Raw genomic sequence first — 24,901 nt, 5'->3', positions numbered from 1 at the left:
TTATTTTGTAGAGGGGTGAAAATTCAAGCTGCATCAGCATTTTTGTGTGTGTGATGAATACTTATTTCCTAAGGGTATAATTCAGCTCTACAATTTTGCCCCAGGCTGTGCCTGGGCACATAATGTCTCCATCCCATGGAAAATTGAGTTGAAATATATAGCCACAATTTCTATTCTTTCTAATGCCATTGACTAAATGAATTTCATTTTTCTAAATGAAAGTTTTCAGGTAAGTTACCTACAACAGGGTGAATATCCATTGATTCTGTGGCCTTAAAACACTGAAGTGATTAAATTACAAAAACTGGCTTGAGTAGGCTCTTGAAAAATGGGTTTAAGCACTAAATGTGTGTTCCAAAGTTTTATTTCAGGATGAACCTTGCTTTGAGCAACAGTGAAATCCCTTTAAATAGCCTCAGAATCGGCAGTTATAATTTGAGAGGCCATATGGTACATGACATTGTATTAAGAGTTTTATATGATAAAATCCAAATCTGGCCTCTCGGTTCTAAGTCTCCCAAATCCTTCTCCCTCCCACACTGGCTGTGCCATGAGTGCCTTTATAAGCTACGTGCAGAGGCATATTTTGGCCTTATTTTCACTTCACTGCTGAGTGAATCATGTGTGCATCATCCAGAATTCTTATAAAGTGTTACTTGGGTTTACAGTGCCTCTCTGAAAGGACATTTTAAGACACAAGGCCGGAACACTGCCCAAGTTCCTTGAGTGTCTCTCTTGCATATCACGTAAGCCACCTATTGGCTCTTTTGAACTTCAGTGAGAAAGAACTTTAAGGCAAATTCATTGTGTACTTTTCATATTTGTCAACAGCCTGATAATTTGCTTGGCAGAGTGGTGACTTCCGTTTAATAAATGATTTACCTTTATGTATTATTTAAAACCAAGACTATATTAGTGTTGGCATAAAAGTTGCCGTGTCATGAAAATATAAAATAGAGATGCAGAATCAGAACGACAACCTGGGTGTGTTCACATGTTCATAGCACAGGAGTAGTGAATATTTCTCAGATGCAGTTATGAGGTCTGCTGGTGTCCTATGAAATATAACGTGAAAGCCAACCATTCTGACAGTGAGCCTCTTAGAAACTCCATGACAAATCTCAACTGACATGACACTTGGAGAAAAAAACATCTGCATTGTATTATATGTTTGTATTGTATCATGTGCACGTATATGTATGAACACATACTGGGTTTTTTTTCTCCTTAACTACAGATTGCACTTCCTCTCTTGGGAGACATCGGTGTCTTGCTCAAGGTATTCTGTTGCTATGTAAGAAATTATGTATTAACTTTTAGGAAAAATTAGGAAGGAAATCTTTGTCAGAACTGAGTTAATTGCTTAGCCTGAACTAAAATTCAATTTTTAAAAGGCAGAACATCTTTTAGATAGAAAAAGGAACACATATTTTTATGTATCTTGTGCCACTTTTACTAACCCCTCCATTCTCTTCTTCTTTACATCCCTGTCTGTTTGGGTATAAGGGGTGGGGGGGGCGGTGAAAGTGGTAGTTCTGAGTTGAGCTACATGGGAGGAACAGTGTCATCAACACCCTTGAGTAGACCATTCTCTCCTCTGGAGGGACAGCTTTCTCTTCATGGGTGTTTACCACCCCTGGCTCACTGCTGTGAAACCTGATCCTTCTCACTGGAGCTACCCTCACCCGTCCCAGGTTGAAAACCAGTGCTGCTCAATAAACAGCCAGCTCGCAAGGCTGTGCTTTGATGTCATGGGATTTTACAAAGTGAGCTGCAAAATTCCAAAGCCAACAATTGCCCTAACACCTGTTACTCTGTTAAGTAAAAACTATCTCTACCCATTATTCATCTCATAAGGGATAAATCTTGCTACCATTTTTTTCTTTAATACTACCCTGTATTTTATGTGTAACACAGATGAGAAAGAATGATAATGGGACACTTGTAAGGTTATGTATTTGCATATTTCTTCATGGTATGCTAAGATTGAGTGAACCCATATGAAAATCTGTTCCGCTTCACATTATACTCAAGCCTTATGTGTCCTACCTGTCTATATATGAACGTACAATGTATATGTACACACACACACACACACACACACACACTTATGCTATATGTGTATAAATGTGATTTATTTTATATTCCTACCATTTAGCCCAATGGTTTGTACAATGACTTACATAAATTTTATCAAATTACTAAATTTGTTAATTTATTAAATTAAATTAAATATCTATTGAATTAAATTCAAAGACTCAAGAATTCTAGTATAAGTGTTTGCTGGATATTAGTTTTGAGAATATATATATAAACATAAATATAAATATAAAAATATATTAGAGGAGATTTTTAAGACTTTCAGAAGTCAACAGTTTCTTTTAAGTCAAAGGAGAATATTTGGGGGGGATTTTAGGAAAATCTTATATAAGTTGAGCTAGTTACATGGCAGGCAATACACTGCTTTACTTAAATCGTCTCACTTAATCTTCACAATAATCCTGTAAATTTAGGTTGTGCTAGTATCCCCGTTTTATATATTAGAAACTGAAGTTCTAAGTAGCTAAGTAGCTTCCTCAGAGTCACACGGCTAGAAAGTGCAACATGAACCCAGGAACACAGGTCCCCAGACATTATCTTAGGTTCTTCACAAGGACAGTAATGTTGAAAGTGGCAGGATTGTAAGAGTTATACCTAACCATCCCAGAATAGTTAGGATCAAGATGTACACACTTCAGCAGAAATGCATATCCCGACAGAATATGGGGTGGCTCACAGAACAGACAAAAAGACCGTGAGTAGACTCTGACAAGGAGAGCCAGGACTACACAAACACCTCAGAAGTGGACATAATTCATAGTTTCACCAGGGCAGCATCCCTTTAATGAGTGTGCTCCACCACTTTTCGAGCCCTAACATCATCTCCCTGAGTTTCTGAGTCCCAGGAAAGCTGATTGGTGAGAGGCAGGCAGGATACCTCCACTGACAGTCCCAACACACTGCATCCCATAGAAGAGGAAAGCGTGTTATTCCCCAAATACAGTCCCAACACACTGCATCCCATAGAAGAGGAAAGCGTGTTGTCCCCCAAATACAGGAAAGCGTGTTGTTTAGATTGGAGATTGGATCTATTAGGTCAACTTAATGTAATTTTAAAATCCGATCCTATTTCCCAACACATGAAGTCTCCCTCTCTGTTCAGAGTCTTTATGTAGCGAATGTGATCATCTGCTTTCTGTTTTCAAAAATACCCTTGATTAAAGTGTAGTAAAAAACTGACATAATTCCAGGCCCAAATGACATCCCTTCAAAGACTTTCCTCTGGGTTAATCTGTGTGTCAGTCCCTCTTTGAGTGAGATTGTACACTGGCTGATAATTGATGCATCTTTATTCTCTCTATACAAAAATCTAAAGACTTTTTTCAAGTTGAGCCACTTACATGGCAGGCAAATCATTTCCCTTGATTTACCATTCTGGTAATCCAAACCTAAAGAAAATGAGGTCAGGCCTGAGATATTATAAGTGGTGGATCTACAAATATATATGTATTTTTTTAATTCCTCTACCAATACATCAGCTGTGTGAAAAGATCCTAATGGCAAAATTAGTTTTGGGAGATATCACACACTCTGGCTCCTTGTTATATATACCAGCTCTGAGAAGGACCACCATGAAGAGAACTCTTTAATCCAGCTGTTTTTAGGGAAATTGCCTGAGAACCTTTTCAATAGCATACAGAATTAGCCTTCCAAGGAGCATATTTTTGGAAATCAGACTTGTTCTGATATTCACTGAGTCAAAAATATTGAACTGGAATATCCATGAGCTTTCTTGCCAATGGCAAGCTTCAGTTCCCTTTTCACATTTCAAGATTCTTCTCTTTGGTGAAAGGGATAGAAGAAAAGAGGCCTATATTGTCCTACCGTCTGTCAACTGTTAAAATTAAACTATGTCCTCCGCTCACTGGTCCCCATTCTGTGCCTTTCCTGTTCATATTCTTATTCTAACAATTTTAAAATAAGCCTTTATAGGGCTTTTCACAAACACTTTTTCTTTACAATGTGATAAGGAGTTTATCTTGTAGGCTCAGACACTTATATTCAAGTCTTTCCACATCAGCTAAAGGTTACAGAGGAGGCAATGGAAAGGTAATTCCACTTAGATTTCCTATCTGCACTTGGATTTGACATAGAAGTCAAGTCCAAGTCACTCAAGTAATTATTTCTCACATGAGTGCTTCCACTGACAAAATGTTGGTAAACTGTGTGTACGGTTTTCCAACTAATTTTGCTCTCAGAAAGAGAAATCCTTTCTTCACAGCTTTTTCTTTCTTTCTCTCTTTTTTAATGATTTATGCAATTGGCTGTATGAACTCTGTAATCTTGTTAGTTATTCTAAACTTTATTACTGCCTCTCGTTTTAGACATACAGTTACACAGTTGAAACAGTCTGTGTTTTTGACTTATGTGTCTTTTCCTTATATATTTGGAATCTTCCATTTCAGTATCATCATAGACATGCTTTACAAAGGTCACCAATGTCATCAACAGATATAATTGACTAGCTTCATAAGTAGTTTTTACCTCACGAAAAAATAGTCTTTCCAAATTGGATCAATTCTCTGAAAGTAGTGATATATCAGTTGCTCTATCATTCATCTCTGACAGAGGTTCATATCTGATCAGATCTCTCTTTTATAGATTACTTTGCTGAATCTCTCAGTAACCTTATCTCTATACTCATTAGAACTTCTGTGGCAACTGCCAAGCCAGTGTCCCTGGGCTGAAAAGCCACAAAGGAGAAGAAATAGGCGCTGGTGAGCCTGGAAAGTATGATTCTATCACCCAGAAGGTAAGATGGCAGGCTGAACGTTGATGGGCCCTGTAGGTTACACATAGCACCTTCTCTCATTTCTCTACTGCTCTGTCCTCTAGGGTGATACAGGACCACGGGGTCCCCCAGGAATCCCAGGCAGAGAGGGACCAAAGGTAAGGCAGTTTCTCCTCTGCTTTCTGTGGTACCTCCAATTCAGTGTGAAAAATAAAACCGATTTAAAAAATGTTTTAATGTTTATTTTATTTATTTTTGGGAAAGAGAGCATGAGTGGGGAAGAGGCAGAGAGAGGGAGAGAGAATCCCAAGCAGCGTCCGCATAGAGCCAATGCGAGGCTCGAACTCACAAACCGTGAGATCATGACCTGAGCCAAAACCAAGAGGTGGACGCTTAACCAACTGAGCCACCCAGGTGCCCCAACAAAACTCATTCTAAACACACTACTTTTTATGAAAGCTATCTTGGAAAAGTGGTGTAAAAGCCACGTGCAAAGTCATTTATTTGTTTCCTGACTCTGCCCAAATTACATGTCCCAAATGTACTAAGAAGAGATATTTTCATTGTTTTAAAAGATGACAGAATGATTCAGTATACTAGCTGAAGTTCTTGCCTTTTTAGGGAAGCAAAGGAGAGCGGGGCTACCCTGGGATACCTGGAGACAAAGGTGACGAGGTGAGACTCTTCTCTGATAATATAGTCCTGTTATCGATTCTCTTTATGTGACTCGGAGGAAGGACAGCAACTCTTCTATAGCTCATGTTTAATGTTAAATCAAATAAAAACAAAGATTAAGGTAGGTTATTTCAAATGTCAACACATTTTAAATAATAATACGTTGATGTATTGTCCAGTTGTATGTATGGTCCATTGATGTATTGTATGGTCTAGTTTTTGAGATAAGGAAAGTAGAGCACAGAATTGACAGGTCAGTTACTATGTTTTTGTTTTCATGTAGCAGGTAGCAATTCCAGCTCTCTCAAGATAAAAGCAAGGAGAAGGAGGAAGGAGATTTACTGCATAGAATCCCAAGGTAGCTAGTAGAATTGAAGAAATAGTTGAAAAACCAGCCTAGGAAAAAGGGCAGCTCCAGAACTCAGCAGAACTTCCCTGGGACACTGCTGTAACATGATTCAACTTTAGTGACCTTGGTTTGTCTGTGTCTCTGCTCAACTTTTATACTCTTGGGAGGAAAAAAAAAACTATCAAAAGGATCTGATTCAACTAGTTTAGACCAGCTGCCTACCCCCAGACGAAGGTTCAAAGTCAAATTAGTTTTGAGACGATGGTATAATTTTCTGACTCTAAGCCATGGTGATGCTCAGGATATCATTCTTTTCCTGCATAATTTACCTTAACTCTTAGAAAAACCAATTAGGATGATGAATTGTTGTTAGTTTAAACAGTTTTGATGCTAATAATTCTTAATGAAAGTAAGTAAGCCATCTGGCATATATTAACCTTGATGTTAGTACTGAAAATCATAACGGTATAAAGTAGATCTATTTTTTGAGTCAGAGTTATATTTCACATTACAAATTATCACCATGTGTTATTGTTTTTAATATTGATTCTATTTTAGAAAACTGTGAGAATTGGCTTGCTTTTCTTCAAGTTAAAAATTAAAAAACAAAGAAATACAACATTTATTTTCATCCATAAATAAAGCAGTAAAGGCATTTTATTTTCAAAATAAGAGTTATTGGCTTTTGTTTCTTCATGCTTCACAGAAAGTTTCACTAATGTACAAGCCCTATCTCTGATTTTAATAGTCTAACAGCTTAATTTAACTGCCTAGCTCCAAGGAGTAGGCTTTAGAGGAATTGAGAAAGTAATAATAAAAAGATCAGGAAATAATTGGAATTCAGGTTTTTTATAAGTGACTCTAAGTTAAATTTATTAGAAGTTAGTTTTGATTAATTCTACACGATACCTTGCTCTTTTGGTAAACTGAAATCCATCGTTATTATCGTTCCATTATTTTAGTATGTTCTTTCTTTTTATATATATAGTTTTATGCATTTTAATAGCAAACTTACAGGAAGAGCACAGAATATAGACAACATTAAAAACATGTACTTGCATGTAGGACAACTCAGAAAAGCACAGGGAATGGATGGAATCTACTCTATGATAAAAATGCTACAAATACCTCCTAGTTGCCGTCAATAAGAAATGTACTTGTTTTTAAAAAATCCAAATGCTGGCATTGTCCAGAAAAATTTAACAGATTTATTTATAATTGTTATAAAGTTGAACTGCTAAAACGTGTTTACTGAAACATACTGACTTGCATTAATGCTTTATGTCCTTGCGTTTATATTAAAAATTCACACACAAATGAAAATGGAAAAACTGCCAATACCTGATTTCTGTCCCCTATTTTTTTCATTTGCAAGCATATACTTAGGTACCTTTTGATCCCAGAACTACCAGTGACAAGAAGAAGACAATTTCTTTTTTGTAAAGAATGAAATGTTTTCCATCATAGTGGATACTTAAGCATGTTCTCCATGTACTAGCGGATGTCTTGTGGCATAACTGTTACACATTTGGTATGGATGGCACACAGGTTGGTGTCTTCAAAGAGACCCAGCACATAGGCCTCACTTGCTTCCTGCAAAGGACCAGTAGCTGCACTCTGGAAGCACAGAAAGGAAGTTTGTGGATCAGAAGTTCAGTGAACTTCTGATAGCATCTGCTTCTGGGAAGTGCCACAGTACCAGGCCTGTAATGATGAGGTTTCTTCACCCCTTCAGTAGAGGGCGCACTCTGACCAGCAGCTTTTGTAGCCCGTTGCTTCCTGGGTACTTTCCCGCCTGCTGTGGATTTGCAGGCAGTCTGCTTTATAGGAGCCCTGGTCCAGAGACCTCCTTACTTACCTCCCTTCTTTGGCTGGAGCTCGGCAAGCTGGAGGCAGCACTGGCCTTAGTGAGCAACTGCAGCTCAGTGGTAACTGCCTACTGTGTTCTTTCTTAAATATAGTAGACCCCCGATACCTGTGGGAATGTGTTTTAAGACCCCACCCCCTGTGGATGCCCAAAACTGCAGATAGTGCCAAACCCTATATATACTATGTTTTTCCTATATACACATACACATGATAAAGTTTAACTTATAAATTAGGCACAGTAGGAGATTGATGATAATAACAAATATTAGAGTAATTATCACATACTCTAATCAAAGTTATGTGAATGTAGTCTCTCCCTGTCTCTAAATATCTTTTTGTACTCTAATCCTTCTTGTGATGATGTGGAATGACAAAATGCCTATGTGAGGAGATGAAGCAAGGTGAATGACGTAGGCATTCATTGTGACATAGTGTTAGGCTGCTGTTGATCTGACAATAAGTCAGAAGGAGGATCACGTGCATCCAGACAGTGGTTGACCGTGGGTAACTGAAACCATGGAAAGGCAAAGTACTGTGGATCTTATGGATTCTTTAACAGAGAGCACACAAAATTTTGCACAAGGCTCTTGTCATATGGAGAATTCCAGCAAGTTCAGAAGGAGATTCTTTTCAGTTGTGTCTTCACTTCCCATGAATAGTAGGAATAAGCCTGAAATATCACACTAGCTCAGTTGAGCCTTTTGGAGGGGCTTTTCCTCCCAGACAGATGGGAAATAAAGAATATTGTCTTGTCTTCTACTTGAACTCAGATACTACCTGAAATTATAATTTATTGATTTATTTAGGTGAATGAAACTTTGACCAAGAATGTGTGCATCCCCAACTGGCCAGCAAACTATGCTATTTTAATATAGTCTTACCTAGTCTTACCAAATCTCAAATGTCTGTTCTGTTAGTGGAAAGATACAGAGGGATACCTCATCTCTTTGAGGACTTCAGTGTAATCTGTTTGGGAACTTAGAGAGAGGAGTTGCCTGTTTGCTCATTGCTCTGAGGAAAGTGACAGTATCCTCTACGTTTTTTGCAGATGTTTCACAACTAAAGTGGCAACTTATAAGACACTAATAGAACACGCTCACCTCTCATAGAGTGAATTCTTGCTTGGAATGCAGATTTTCCTACAATATTTCAAGATAATAATTGATAAATAGGCCATGAAAAGTATTGTCAGCCATAAATTATAGCAATGGAAAAATAAATATTCTTGGTCACAACTAAGCTAGGACTTGCAAAATCAAAATCTCTGTTCAGAGAAGGAACTTAGCTCTAATGACCCTTGAATATCTATGCAATAAATTTTATTTTGGATTTTAGTTTGACATTATATGCTAAATTGACTCTGCTACTCTTTAATATGTATTTGTCTTCTTTAATGACCATCTTGTCTTCTAAAATTATCTTATTGCCCTTTATGCATCCATAGTAACTTTTACCCTTACTACAAAATTTCAGCTTGTTCAGAGAAAGCTGCTGAGAATGATTTTTTTTTATTTATGGACTAAGGTTTATTTTAAAGTTTAATGTGGTCATCAAAGGTTAATGAGTCCCAAGCTTATAAATTAAACTACCTAAAGACTCAGCATCTCTAGACTGATTCAGTAATGAGACTAAAAGTAGCAAAAAAAAAAAAAAAAAAAAAAAAAAAGAATACATATGTACACCCATATCTTATACATGTACATATAGAGAGAATTTTATGGAAATGTGGGTATTTTGAGATAAAGCAATTTGTGGTATGGCATTTATAATCTCCAGACATTTAGAGGTGCCATTTCCAAAGGAAATTTGTTTCTGTTCAAATTTTATAAGCCCATAAATAAGTTAAGGGTGGGGAGTGAAAAGAACCAATACAACATGCCAGTGTGTTCCATCCACACATGTCTAACCATGCATGTGTGCATGTGGGTGTGTGCACGTGCACACACACACACACACACACACGCAGCATTGCCAGTGAGGATGATATCATCCTGAAGAAAGAATATATCCACATTCTTTAACATAAGCATACATAAGATTTTTCCTCAAACTCTTATTTCATGAGGAATTTCAGCATGTTCAAGGAGATTCTTTTCAATGTTTCTTCATGTCATATCACATGAAAAAACCTGAAGTAACAAATGACCCCATTTAGCATTAGATGGACAAGCTGGCAGAACTTGGTCATTGATCGCACTGACACAAAAACCTTGACTCTATAGAACCTTGGTCCTGTAGAATCTCATAAATAAATATGCAGTAGTTTTTCCATGGTCAATCTAATATTTATAATGTGTATAAAAATGCATGTGTCATCACAGTTAAAGGTAAAAGAGCTTTGTTATAACAGTGAATGGCTTGGCAATGTAAAAAGATAACTCAGCAAAGAAAATTAAATCCTGAAAGTGTTATCATTCAATCTAGACCTTGATACATCATATGTTTATCTGAAATAACAAAAGGGTATTTAAAAGTACATATTTCTAATTATAGAAGTCACCTGAGTTTTATTATAGAAAATTTGTGAAATACACAAAAGCACTAAAAAAATAAAAGTTATCCCTATGTGTACTGCTCAGGGAGGGCTGTTGGTAATAGTAATATTATGATCTATAATCCCAAAGCTCAGAAACCTCTGAAAACCTTGGAAATGTTTCTGTAATTTTCAGGAAATTCTTTGGGCAGTCAAATATGACCTGAAATCATATGGAGCTGATCTATTTATCCTACTTGATAAAAATTTCATGTTTTGCTACAGACATATTTGTATGTTTATTAGAGGGTGCTGCCGCAGGTGCACTGGGAGTGTTTCATAATATCTAATGTTAGCACTGTGTTATTTTTATTAAAAAATCAGAAAATTCAGAATTCTGAAACAAATATGACACCAAAGTTTCCAGATTAGGTATTTTGAACCTTCTAGCATTCTCATCTTTTGTGAAGTGCCTGGATAATTTTTTAATAATTTAAACGTTACTCTGTGGAACATTTTGTAACTTTTATTTTCCTATGTTAGCCAGTAGTTTGATGAAACATGATTTTAATAGTTGCAAAATATTTTATATTATTTTACATAGCTTATTTAACTAATATTTTGTTGTTGACACACTTGGTAAAAGAAAAAAATTAATTACAGAAGCTAACAGTTAACATTGCCAGCTCTTCTTCAAATATATAAATATATCAGTATCAGAAACCCTACCCAGTATCATTAGCATTATTCTACAACTCCGAGAAGGAGAAGGAGGAGATATTCATTCACTTTTATGCTTAAGCCATTAAAGGGTTCTAAATTTAAATTCACTGATGAGCCAAATTTCTTCTTATAATGAACTGTTCAGCTAAACTAAATATTATATCATAAAACATATTCCATTTTGCCACTAGCTGAATGAAGCATTAGTGTAATCGTGTATTTCTTTGATGGCATTCTGCCAATCTGAAATGTGTATGGCCATGCTTAGCAGTGCCAGAGTCTCAGTGATGCTATTGTTGATGGGGTGGTTCTGTGAGATCAGATCCTCTATGAATCACCGAACACATTAAATTAAGTTTGCTGCAGATTCCATGTCATGGCATTTTAGCTGGCCATCCTTACCCTTTGAAAGCAGGTATTTGTATCTATCATCTGTATCATGTTTTCAGCCAACATAGATGTTTAATTTCAATAGTCAAAATATTTGATCAACTAAAATGCCTTGCTTCTAACTATGTAACAGATTTTATGATAGGAACTATTTCTTCTAGGGTCTTCAAGGAATTCCAGGCCTTCCAGGTGCTCCAGGCCCCACTGGACCCCCTGTAAGTATTCACTAAAGCTATTCCATTCACAGTTCCCATCCGCTGGGATGATGCAAGGTGAACTAGATTCCACGTTGCCTTTTGTTCTCTGTGTGTCTATGTAGATTACCCAGCTGTTGCCTAGAAAAATAGCATCCCATGTCTCAAGTTTTCATTTAGTATTACTTAAGGCTGCTCAGGTTCATAGAGATTTGTCATCAGAATTCTATGAGAGTAGAAGCAGTCTGTAATTAAGCTAGTCTATTTGAATCGAAGTTATATGTAAAGGAGCATTCTATTTTTTTATTTATAATTTTTCATCATTAACCTTTGTAAGAGATATTCAGATGTTTACATCCTTACTTTCTTAAGCACCATGAACTAAGAATATACATTTTTAAAGGGAAAAAGATGGGCCAAAGATTATCAGACTCAATTTATTTTTTGCCTATTTATCCATTAAAATACCATCTACTTTAGATAACACCTTTTTTTCACTGCCCTTCAAACACAGCATCGTGGTCTTTGGTTATACTGTTTTCCTAAAAACTGTTCACCTAAACTAAATATTATATAATAAAGCATATTCCATTTTTCCACTAGGTGAATATCTCTTTTCCTTTCTTACTTGCTAAGCCCAACCTGTCACTAATGTGCTGTCGAGTGTAGAGTGGCCTGTTAAAATACAGGACATGCAGTCATATTTGAATTTCATATAAATAAATAACGTTTTTAGCATAAGTTGGTCCCAAATGTTGTATTTTTATTTGCTAAATCTAGCAACCCTACTCAAGTCTCAACTTCTCCAGCAATTCATTTGAGTTCCCATGCAAATTGTATTTCCCACATGAGTAGGCATGTGATCATGTTCCTTTGTGTTGTAAAGCATGGGTTCGCCATAATTAAAATCTTATCATTTATGCCTTCACCACAGTTGTATAGAACAAACCTGGTTTTAAATTTTACATTAAAATTAAAAGTTAAGAGAAGAGCTGTGAAAAGAACCATGGTTATTTTCACTATCCATTCTCAAAGAAGAATTAAAATTAAATTATATTTTCCATTGGTAGGATGCAGATCGCATAACTTAATATGCACGTTGTTAATTCTACCGTGTCTTCAAGTATTTAAAATGTTGATCGCTACCAAAATTATAGCTCGTTTAGGAAGGCATAATGTTATGTAAATTGCCATTTAAACAGCAAGGCTAAATTCTTAAATGTATCAAAAGGTTCCAATTAAGGTCATTAAATGTGGTTGGCCAAGGTGAAAAAGCGACCACAAATACAAATTTTACCCTTGCAAGGGCTTATCAGCAGGATACAGCTGCTGTATCAACCTGAAGACATATAAGCTTATAGGACTGATTTAATTAGGATCAAATGACCTTCAAAATGTATCAGTTTTAGCAACCAACTTCCAATGCCTTTTGGCCATTTAGTTGTTTTTTGTGTAACAAACTTGGTTTTGTGTTTTACAGGGCTTGTTAGGAAGAACTGGACATCCTGGCCCCATGGGAATAAAGGGTGACAAGGTACAGAGGAAATGCCTCACTTACTCTCTCAACTGGGGCTTGGGGGATGGCAAGGTGAGACCATTCACAGAGAGATCTGTAAAATCAAGCAAAGCCTGAAAGTAGGAATAATGTCAGGGAATAGTTACTCTGGTAGGGGGCTTGAAAGGACATACACACAAAAATTGGTCTGAAAACAGGTTCCTAGGGAAAAAGAATGAATAGAACACTGGTGCCATATAGTAAAAGTCCAAGCTGGATTCAGGGTCCTGGCATCTAGCTATGTACGAGGATGGAGTGGGGGAAGCCTTCTGAAGAGGTGCAGGTAAGATGGTTTGTATCAGGAACTCCAGCCACAGGTACCAAGGCTTCAGACAGCTCCCTGAGAAAATCTGGAAGTTCTGTCCTTTGAGAGTCATAGGGGAAATTCACTAAGGAATTAGGACACTTGTTTTCTGGGGAGTCCAGTTGATTGGACAGATGGGTTGCTATGGTTAGAGGAGTCTCAGGCAGAAAGACCACAGGGCTTCATATGTTTACCCGCTTTAGGTCTAAATCGGCTCCACACTGTAAGTCCAGACACAGCCAGCCAACAAGTGAAATAAGATTAGGTACTCAAATGAGGGGAGTAAGAATCAAGAATCCACGTAAGCTACTCAGGTGGCTTCTACCCTGAAATGACCAAAATGGGGCATAGTGGCATCAAGAAGCAAAGGAATTCAAAAAAAAAAATTTGTAAGGAGCCATGTGTTTATTTTAGATAGTCTCTGCACATTTTTTTCTGATAGTCTTCCCAAGAAGCTTGCCCAACCCCACCAGCCTTTTTTCTCTGTTCTCTATGGAAATTATTCAGAGATTTGCCTTTTGAAGTTAATGGGAATTCCACACTGAGATGAGCTTTGGGGCACAATCAAGGATGAAAATACGACTTTTAATTGTGCCAGGAAAAAAGAGTCTTTTCAACAGGCACATATTTTTCCTTGTTTGTTGTGCTTTCATAGTTCATGAGAACTATGACATAATTCCCTGGAGGACATTGCTAGCAGTCACCAGCAGATGACATGTCTTAGAGAGCTAGCCACCATCAAAGCAGTTTGGGGAAAGATACAATATACTCGTTGTCACTCATTCTCAGGCAGATACATTGCAATAAAAACTTTACAGTTTATTTTCATTGATAAAGATACAAATAGTTTTTATGACACTTTTTTTGTTACTGGAAGAAAGTGGGGAGATTGGAATGAAATCCTTCATCAAATTCATGGATATGAACTGAAATCCCTCAAAATTTGGGGGCATTATAGGCAGGAATTTTACTCTCTGGATTCTTTTTTAATTAACCGTTTCTTGCCATTCCCATGACATTAAGGGACTTAAAGATTTTATGAGGCTATTATTCTAAAAGAAAAGCACAGTTACAGGAAGAACTGGTTAAAGGCATCAAAGGGACCATAATATCTTTGCTTAATATGGATCCGTAAGCATTGTATGTTTTATAAAAATAAAAGTGAAATCCATTTTTCAGGTTTCAGCTTGAATTCATTTTTCACAATTCCATTTTTAGTCTTCTTCTCCTGTAAGCAGAATGTCTGAGGCTGTTTAAACTTTAAAGAACATTTTCCTTAAACAATGTTGTACCACAGTCACTTCTGTTCAACGGGATGTGCCTGACTTGGTTGTAAAGTCTAATATTACCTTAGGGAGTGAAAGAAGTTTCTCCTCCCGCAAGACACAACACAGGGTGTGATTTTCTACTTTAGTCAGATTATATGGATGGTCCTCTGGTTCCCCAAAGATGAAGGTGGTAGAAATGAGGTTGAAACTGAGGGGCTGACCCTGGAAGGCATATCCCCAAGCCTGTCCCTGCTTGGAAGTATGCTACTCTGCACCCCGACAAGGACAGAATTTCCCCAGCTACACTTAAAGTCTAGGGCAGGATCACCCAGGCAGCCTAGCTCCATCTAAAAATAAGCTTGATCCCTGGGGCCCACACACTGGCAATCCGAACGGGTATGGGAAAAGGCATTCACCTTTCCTGTGGTCTGGGAATGTATTTTCCCAGGTGAAAGAAAAGGCCAAGCTGAATAAGACTTTGCAAGGCTGAAACAAAATCATATTGATTTTAGAATACAGCTCTCTGAGCAAGCACAATCTGGTTCATAAACTTGGTGTAGAAATGTGTAAACCATTGATTTTTGGTCTCTATATCCCTTGCAGGGCAGTGAGGGACCCCCTGGGAGACCCGGACCACCTGGACCGCCTGTGAGTTACTTCAGGTTTAAAACTTAAATTCATATATGTTAGTAACTCAGAGGTCAGACTACATTTAGATATTCTCAAGGACAAAAGTTGTCTGATACTTATGTGTGTGTGTGTATATACATATATACATATATATCAACTTTTATATATGTATGTGTGTATATATATTATATATATACATATGTGTGTGTATATATGTGTGTGTATATATATGTATATATATGTGTATATATATGTGTATGTATACACACACACACACACACACACACACACACATAGATATATAAATGATAGCCAATGAAGCTTTGGGGAGACCTGATTTTTCCCCTTTAGTGCAGCCCTAATTTGCAGTGCTCAGATTTGCATACTACGGGCATCCCTACTCTGGACTCTGGAGACCTGAGTGTGTGCCCTGACTCTCCACTTCCTACCTGAGAGACCCTGGGAGAGTCATTTAACCTCAATGAGCCTCATACAGAAAAAAGGGGCTTTAAAAAGAGCTTCCTTCTGGCTATGTGAGTTGGTACAGAATTTGGTGTTATTCTATATGTGTTCATTATCATCCACGATGTCTGAGATGCAGAGAAATTCTATTTATATAGCACATAGCAAATAAAATGTACAAGTGCCATCAATGTTTTCATGCCTGCGATTGAGACAGATGTGCACTTTGTCAGGGAGACTGTGGAGAGGAGAGGTACCACTCTCCGTAGCAAGTCTGCCCTCATGTGGGGCCACGCTTAAATCACAGCAGAGCTTTGGTCCAGGCCAAATGTTCTTTTCCACCCTACCTCACAGGAATATTTTAAGAAACCAAACTCACCTAAGAAGGGACAGAATTCATCTTTCTGAAGGCAAGAAAGATATGTTATTAGGCTGCATGCAGTCACACACTTTATTCACATAAATAAGATTTGCACTCTGTTTTCTTAACTCTGTTCATTTTGTTCACTTGCCTTTTCCCTTAACAAAGAAGCAAGGTACAAAGCATTTGGGGCTCAAATCCTAAAATTCACTCCCTCTCCTGTGGACATAACAATCAAAATTAGCATGAGTTCACAAAAGGGACCTATATTTTACATGGGGTTAGGAAATCTTCTTCCCCCTGAATTCTTCAAAACTATTCACTGTTCAAGATAAGTTACATATTGTCTCTTATGAGAAACCTTCTCTGGAAATCTCAGACAAAAATATCTTTCATCTGACAAGGACTCAGCACACTAAAATACAGTAGACATTCAACAATTGTCAAATGAGTGAGTGAAATAATAAAGGAATAAATGAATGGAACATTTTTCCTTCCATCACTAGTGTGTTAAAGATGTATGCAAATCCCATTCACTGAACACCATTGGCCACCATCACCCAAAAACAATGAAATGATGGCTTCTTCAGTTTTGTAACTGAAATGTGGAAATCACAAAAGGGAAAAATGCAGGTTGTTGATTCTTTGGGAAATTTTTAAAAGAAGGATAAAAGGCCCCAGTTAAATTTTTATATGCAAATTTTGCCTGAATGCCAAAATGTATGAATTTTTAAAATGTATTTATTATTTGAAAGAGGGAGAGAGAATCCCAAGCAGGCTCTGAGCTGTGAGTGTGGAGCCCAACTCCGGGCTCGATCTCATGACTGTGAGATCATGACCTGAGTCAAAACCAAGAGCCGGATGCTCAACCGACTGAGCCACCTAGGCGCCCCCAAACTGTATGATTTTTTAGATTCTCAATTTAGTTATCTTTCTGTTAGTTACCAGGGGGCTTTCTATTCACAGGTCAGATTTATTAGGAAGTTCTTATTCCCTTTTGTTCTACAGAATATATTTTTGTAGAAACATCCACAAAGGGTTGTGAGTAACATCATTTCCCCCATTTACTTTAATTTTCTACTTACTATGAAGAGACCGTAGAAAAAAATTACTTTTCAGTAGCCAAATTGCTCCCTGTTCATATCTTCATCAGCACTACCGTGTTATAGCCTGCAGGTCACCGGGCTGTAAACAGTGAGCATAAATTGGCAATTCAGAAACTGAATTTTAATGAGCAAATAGTATTTTCCTCTGAATGCATTAGCGTCTTATCTGTCAGACCCGAACATTAATCACACCCTCACTGAAAGTCTCTCTGTGCTCCAGGTACAGCTCACATTCCTTTCCATTCCCCACACACCGCCCCCCACCACACACACACATTTTCTTTTGAAAAGCCAACAATAGAAACTTGGTTTTATTATACTTGTAGCATTAAACTCCCTTTCTAAAGTAAAATCGGAGAAATATCACTTGGTAAAAAGATAAAATATAGACTATTAAGTTAAAAAAGAATAATTCTTTATCTCATCACTTTCCTAAGGGTGTACCATTCAATGAAGGAAATGGAATGAGCAGTTTATATAAAATCCAGGTATTTACTTTTGTAATTATGTAAAATTATTTTCCAGTGATGAGTTGCTGTAAATTGTTCTCACCGTGTTCTTTCTTTTTTGAAGGGAGGTGTGAATGTTCCCAGTTTTCCAGGCCCCCCTGGCCCCCCTGTGAGTACAGCTGTTCATTACCAAGTATACTTTAGCTGAACAGCCACAATAAGTAAACGAACAACTCCTAAGTTCACTGAAAAAAATACATGCTACAAATATAACCAAAATCTTATGCAGTAGGAAATAAATGATAACCAATTTAATAAATAGAGCAAACATACACAGCCTAAATCACGAAAAACAGCATTCTGCATGGTGGTGTCACTTTCTGGATTGTACATCTAAGAACAAAATCAGTGTCCAAGCAGTCACACTCGTGGGGGTTCCATCAAGTTATGTTTCTTCATCTTATTCCTCAAATCCAAACCGTAGCAAAATAAAACCTGCAGATATTTCCTGTGTATAAAACAAATTGTATTAAAACGCTCTACATTCTATAATTTTGCTTTTCCATCATTATTTTCAAAGTGACTTCCCATGTTTTTCTTGTAGGGCCCAAAAGGAGACCCTGGCCCAGTGGTATGTATGTTCCCATGCTTTGTGTCATTTAAAAAATAAGTCTTTATTAAAGTTTGAACAAAGAGCATCCGGAAAAGATGGCCGGTCTTCTCAGATGTTCATCAGTTAACATGTTGGAAGCAGGAGGCAGGAAACCAAGGAAATACCAGCAATGTGTTCATTTTTAAGATGCTTTGGTCTTGATGCCACTGCCTTTGGCATTTGTCTCTTTTATTAGGATACTTTCAGAATCGCCCTGTGATGGAGGAAGGCACAAATGCAGTTCCTAATAAATGGAGCACTTTTTTCTGCTAGCATTATTTTGATGGTTAACTCAGTGTTAGGTAGATTGTGGAAGAGAAATACTTACTGGAAAGGAATTCCTTAATATATACCCAGCCTCTCCCTACCCCTCCCCCCAAAAAGAAAGGGACTGTGTGTTTGCTTTGAATGTCTTAGGCAGTTATTCTGTAGGAAATGCAGTATGCTGTCATAAACCTGCTTATTAGGTGTATCAGGAGGTTAACACTCAGCACGGGAAGAAGAGATCATGTCCCCAGCTACCCAGAGGGTAACAGTTGTTCTCAAACATCCTTCTCAGCCATGGAGCATCATTCTGAAGGTTCTGCCAAATTTATTAGATTCCCTTTATTCCTTGGTAGTTTTTCCTGTCATGTTCTTCTCAAGCATATGTCCTTGAATATGTTCTCTCATATTGCACTTGTGTTAACATTTTAACCTTGATTTATACAGTATGCCTGAAAGTCAGATACGCCTGAAACTGAAATAAAGTTTTCAAATTATTTTCCATTGTCATGTGAAAAAAATTAAGTCCCTTTCATTACAATACAGTTTAGTAAAACTAGATGAGTAAATTTTAAAGACCACAAGAAGCATACAAGGTAATCTTTGCATATCTAAATATATTTTCAAAGGACATGCATTAAAGCACATATATTTTGTTATTGGCCAATATATATTAAGAGCCAGTTTTACCTCTGAAAGCATAATTTCAATTTAGATAGTACCAGTTTCTGAACACCAATAATGTAATTTAGAAGTTTCCTTTGTTTTCTTATTCATGTAGCCCCCCTTTTATCTGTTAACAACTTTTATGCTTTCACCAATCATATCCTCCACTCTAACTTCAAATTTCTTTTATCTTGTTGATAAGAGTTTCTTCCTGGTCTTTCCCTCTCATACTGACTCACAGCCCCTCTGAATCATGTAGAGGCACCTAGACTTCACACTGACTTTTCTGGAATATTCTTTCAAGTTTTTCATTAATAATTGCATATCAAGGTCATAACATATTTTTAAAAGTATTATAATAAAGAATAAATTATAATTCACTTGGATTAGAAAACAGGTAGCAACAAAAATATACACAGATTTGAGTAGACTTTGAAGGAATTAAGCTTCAAATTTCTTAGCTACAACAAAAGATAAAGAATAAAAACTGACTGAAGGATGTTCCTTGCTTTTAGAGATGTGATTTAAGTGGGTGAAGCAAAAAACAGAAATCTGGAATATAATGAAATAAACACTGTGTAAACCCTCAGGTTTATCTTACATATACCCTTGAAATGATTCTTTGGGCCCTCTGTCACCACTACCATGCACCTCCCTTCATTTCACACCAGTTGTCCCCTACAGAGAAATAATACTTTCTTACCATAAAAATAAGCCAGGAATGGTAGAATTATAGGTCAGAGTAGAAAATGAAAAAGTCACTTGGCAGTGGGGGGCGGGGGAGATTTACTCTTCGGCATCCTTCGTTTGCCATGACGGTAAATGTACACCACTGTTTCTAATCTTCTCAGTAAACCTTTATAGAAAAAAATTACCCTTAATTGAATTTATCTTCTGAGGTTCCCCGTTTAATTCCTTTGGTATTTAATTTATAAGCAGCTTCAATTAAATATTTAATTATTAAGTACTTTCAAATAAATATTGATTGATTGGGTGACCACCTTCCTCTGTCCTAAGGACTGTTGAGAATGTAAACAAAGAGAATCAAAAAGCTCATTTCCTTTGTCAATAACCCAGGACCTCTTTTACAGAACTTTATGCAGAATAGAATCTGAACATCTTTTTTTTTTTCGTCTGATTGACAGGTTACATATTAGTGGACCTTTAAAAAGATTTCTAAGGCATGAGAAGTATCAAGTCATCTGCCTGTTCATTAAGTATTCTGTAATAAGGACAGTATCATAAATAATAATGGAAGTTGGAGCCTTTGTCATATTTTGAGGCAGAGTAGAATTATGCATGCAAAAATATACTTACAGAGAATGAAAGCTCCTTTTCTATGTGATTATGTTGAAAGCATCCAGTGTCCTAAGAAAATATTTGCAGTTAACATTAATTCATTAACAAGGATGTATCAAACAACTACCTACTTTATCTCTCTTAATTTAAAAGCCTTAATGTTTATTTGCTCAAAGTTAGCAGTGTCCTTCACCTAACTTTTCTTTTTCTTTTTCAATATATGAAATTTATTGTCAAATTGGTTTCCATACAACACCCAGTGCTCATCCCAAAAGTAACTTTTCTAAATATATTCCTTGAGAACCTGCAGTCTCCAGTTGGCCTGGGACCATCCACTAGAATATGTAAAAGATTTGTTGTAATGGAAATGCTTACCTATCTTCTCCCAGTGACCCATGAGCTTGAGCTATAACTTTTAGAATCACCGGAGATGCTGCTTCTGGACCACCCTCTGAAGCATTCACAATTCATGTCCTGCTGTGGAGAATACTGAAAGATGGTCAACTTTACTATCAGACCTTCATCTTCCTCTGCTCTTAAAGAGTTTAGCCATATTCTCTGGTCATCTAGCATCCCTGGGTACCTCACAAATAGGCAAACTTCATTAAAGCCCAGCCTTTCCTTTAATTCTTATTGAAATTGGCATTATCACTGACTAGAGGGATTTGTTCTAATTAGATTCTTAATCAGAATAAAAATAATTAATCAGAAATTATATTCATACTTCTCCAGGGACTAGCTTAATCCTCAAACTGTTTACAAACACCAAATGCAAGAATGCAGATGTTTGAAAATAGAGCATACAGATTACTTGCTAAATTGCTAATCCATGTTTGAGGGGATACTTTTTTGGCAAAGAAAAAAATCTTTGTGTTTGAAACCAATGCTTAAAAAACTTTATTGGTCATTGTTTCTGAATTTCCTATGTTCATATTTAACAGGGAGAACCTGGTGCAATGGGGTTGCCAGGACTAGAAGGATTTCCAGGTATAAAGGTAAGTACAGGGGTTAAAAATGGCACAGATTCAGCATTCAAAAATGTTTATTGAGCACCTCCTGTTGGACCAGGAACTGTTTTAGGCTTAGATACCTAAGAATACAAAACAGACAAAAATCTCTGCCTTCGAGGAACTTACTTTTTAGGAAGGGGATACAGAAACTAAAATAAACATAAATAAATAATAAATGTGGTAAGTACTGTGGAAAGAAGGAGAAAGAAGAACCGGTTAAGGGGGCTCACGTGTGCTAAAGGAGAGGGGTCTGTAAATAGGAGTCTGAGAAAGCAAGATCTGAGCAAAGACTTGAAAGCATGAGGGAGAGATAGCCAAGTCCCCTCAACCCTGAAAGAAGAATCTAGTGTATAGCATGGTGATGATAGGTAGTAATACTTTACCATCTACTTGAAATTTGCTAAGTGTTCTTACCACTACGTGAGGTGATAGAGATGTTAACTAGCTTAATTTTGGTGAATATTTTACAGTGTATGAATATATCAAATCATTAAGCTGCATACCATAAATGTATACAATTTTGTGAAACAGTAAATAGCAGGTCTAAATGCCCTGAGACGTGAGCATTGCTGCTACACCAAAGGAGACCAGGGGAATGAGGGAAAGAGAGAGTGGTAGATGAGGTCAGAGAGGTAGGGGTAGAAGTAAGGTGTAGCCCAGCCATGTGGTCACACAAGGCAATACTACTCAAAATGTAGCCAGAGAGGACCAGTGCCAGTCTGCAAATTCTGTTATAGATCCTGTGGCAAGGTAAGTATAGATTGAGAATGAGTATTTAAAAACTTGTCTAGCAATTTAACTTTGCTGTGATATTCAAACATGTTATCAGTAAACTCACCTTGGTTCAAGATGTATTAGAACATAGAGGCACCTGGGTGGCTCAGTCAGTTCAGGGTGATAGGCCTGCAGGTGGAAAGCGAGAGTGGAAGCAGGCAAGCCTATTAGAAGACTATTCCCATAGTACAGGTTGGCTCAGATCAAAGTAGAAATGGTGGAGATAGTGAGGAGTGGCTAGAATCTGGATATACTGGGAAGGTAGAACCAAATAAGAGGAGTCAAGGATGACTCCCAAGTTTTTTGACCTGAGAAACTGGCATGATGGGGAAGTCATCACCTGAAATGAGGAATAGGCAGAGGCTGTGTAGACAGGGTGAGGATGATCAGTATAATTTTGGACATGAGGTCAAATTTGGCAGTATCTACTAGAGAGAAAAATAGAAGTAGTGAGTAGGCAACACAATATGAAGGCATGGAGTTTGAAAAAGGAGTCAGTGGAGCACGCTGGGATATCTATATGCTTGGAACAACCAAGTTTAAAACCAGAAGACTTGATAAGATCACCAGGGGAATGACAGTAGATTTCATAAAAGAGGAAAGGACCAAGGATGAGCCCTGAGGCCTCCAACATAAAGGGATCAGGAAGAAAAGGAAGAATGACCAAGGGAAACTGAGATGAAATGACCAGGAGGTAGGAGGAAAACTAGGTGTCCTGAAAGCCAAGCGAAGATAATGTATCAAGGTAAAGGAAGTGATCACTTGTCTCAAACACTGCAAATAGGTCAAGTATGATGGGGATGGGGTCAAGTAGGATGGCCAAGTATTAATCATTGGATTTATCAATATAGAGGTTTAGCAATAGTAATTATTACTTCATTATTTTGGTAGGAGCAACTGTTGGATTTAATAGATTTAAGAGAGAATAAGAAAAAAGAATTAGAGAAAGCAAATACAGTATAAACAATGATCAAGGAGTTTTGCTGTAAAGGAAAGCAAAGAAATGGGCTGGGGGCTGCTGGGGGAAGTAGGTTAAGGTTTTATAAAATGGATTTTAGGAATGGACCACAGAAATATCATAATAGTCATATGCTAAAGGAATAATCCAGTAGAAAGGGTCAGGGCAGTGATGATATAGGAGGAGAGGGGAGAATTTCTGGAATGACATTCTCAAATAGCTAAAATAAAATGGAAACTAATATATAAATAGAAGGTTTGGCTTCAGAGAGGAAATGAATAGTTGATCTATGGTAACAGGTGGAAAAAAGAGTATAGGGATACAGATGCTGATACATTGGAAGAAGAATTGGTTGGGGTCTGTAGAGTTCTTTTCTGATTGATTAAATTTTCTAAGAGATGGAGGAAAAAGTTCATCATCTGAGAGTGAAGTTGAGTGAGAAGAGGTTGGAGATTTAAGGAGAGGGTCTTCTAAGAGAAAAGGAGAGTCCAGGGACCACAGAGTATGATGAGTCGGCAGCCCTAGGCCCTCCACCCTCTCCACTGAGGTTCATGGTCATAAACTGAAGTGAGACTAGTCAGGGAGATCTCGTCCAGCATGTACACTAGGGTAAAGACATAGATTTAAACAAGTTTCTGGTTTTGACAGGTGAGTACTAGAAGCAAGAATGGGGCAAGAGAGTCAGTCGTGTACAAAGGGAGTGATTATAGCAAGTGACCATAGAATTTAAACTAAATAAATAAGAGAGAGAGGCCATCTAGTGAGTTGATGGATAATGAAAAATCTGTTCAATGGATTCGCAGTCTTGGTGGCATCAAAAGTTTGGGAGTCCAAGGTACTCAAGAGAGTAGTTAAAACTATGGTGGTCCAATATCATAATTTATGAAATTGACATTATGGAGGGGTTACAGTTATTCTTACTGACAAAGTCTCAAATACAACAATGGAAATAAGAGGCAAGATGGTTAGAGGAGTGGTTCAAAGAACTGCTAGACCTCACTGTTGGGAGAACCATATTATCCAAGAGAAGGCCCCTTAATGTTAACCTTTTCAGATATACACAAGTTTCCATTGAATGAAAAGTTCCAATTTATTCATTTCATGGGTAAAAATCCCATTGCTTAAAAGGAGCAGAGTGAATCTGACAAGAATTATCTGTTCATACTGTTTACCTACTATTCTATTAGTTCTTTCTATTTGACTATAGCTATGCTTTATATATTAAAGATATTACTTCTATCTCATATGTTAGGGTTTATATCCTAGTCAATCTGGCCTTTCATTTTCATGTTTAATTTCATTGTATATGTAAATATAACTTTTATGTAGTCAAATAGCAAATGATTTTCCTTTGTGGTTTCTTGTTTTGCTTTTATGCATTGAGTTCCTTTTATTTTTATTCTCAACCAAAATCAGGTAGTCACTTAGCATTTTCTTCTAGTTTTCTTGTACTTCATATTATTTTATTATTTACTCAATCTATATGGGATTTATATGGAGTATAACATAAGGAGAGGAATTAAACTTTTTTCAAGGAAACTATCCAATTATTAGCACTATTTGTTGAATAATACATCTCCTTTACTAAAATCCTGTTATGGATATTGGTCTATTTCTGAGGTTATGTAACATTTTTATA

General features: G+C 37.0%; 1 protein-coding gene across 1 annotated transcript in view; it reads left to right on the top strand.

Moving 5' to 3' along the window:
- Window positions 1–24,901, top strand: part of COL19A1 (collagen type XIX alpha 1 chain) — a 329,235-nt gene that overhangs the window by 266,910 nt on the left and 37,424 nt on the right. Inside the window, exons 31-41 of the mRNA XM_027057488.2 lie at window positions 1,238–1,279; window positions 4,748–4,852; window positions 4,936–4,989; window positions 5,453–5,506; window positions 11,472–11,525; window positions 12,985–13,038; window positions 15,235–15,279; window positions 17,628–17,678; window positions 17,764–17,808; window positions 18,244–18,270; window positions 21,462–21,515. Coding sequence (XP_026913289.1) covers window positions 1,238–1,279; window positions 4,748–4,852; window positions 4,936–4,989; window positions 5,453–5,506; window positions 11,472–11,525; window positions 12,985–13,038; window positions 15,235–15,279; window positions 17,628–17,678; window positions 17,764–17,808; window positions 18,244–18,270; window positions 21,462–21,515 — 585 coding nt within the window. The remainder of the gene's footprint in view (window positions 1–1,237; window positions 1,280–4,747; window positions 4,853–4,935; window positions 4,990–5,452; window positions 5,507–11,471; window positions 11,526–12,984; window positions 13,039–15,234; window positions 15,280–17,627; window positions 17,679–17,763; window positions 17,809–18,243; window positions 18,271–21,461; window positions 21,516–24,901) is intronic.

Source organism: Acinonyx jubatus, chromosome B2, assembly GCF_027475565.1.
Source record: "Acinonyx jubatus isolate Ajub_Pintada_27869175 chromosome B2, VMU_Ajub_asm_v1.0, whole genome shotgun sequence".
NCBI classification, from domain to species: Eukaryota; Metazoa; Chordata; class Mammalia; order Carnivora; family Felidae; genus Acinonyx; species Acinonyx jubatus.
Note: the sequence above shows the minus strand (reverse complement) of the source record. Positions and strands in the feature narration are given on the sequence as shown.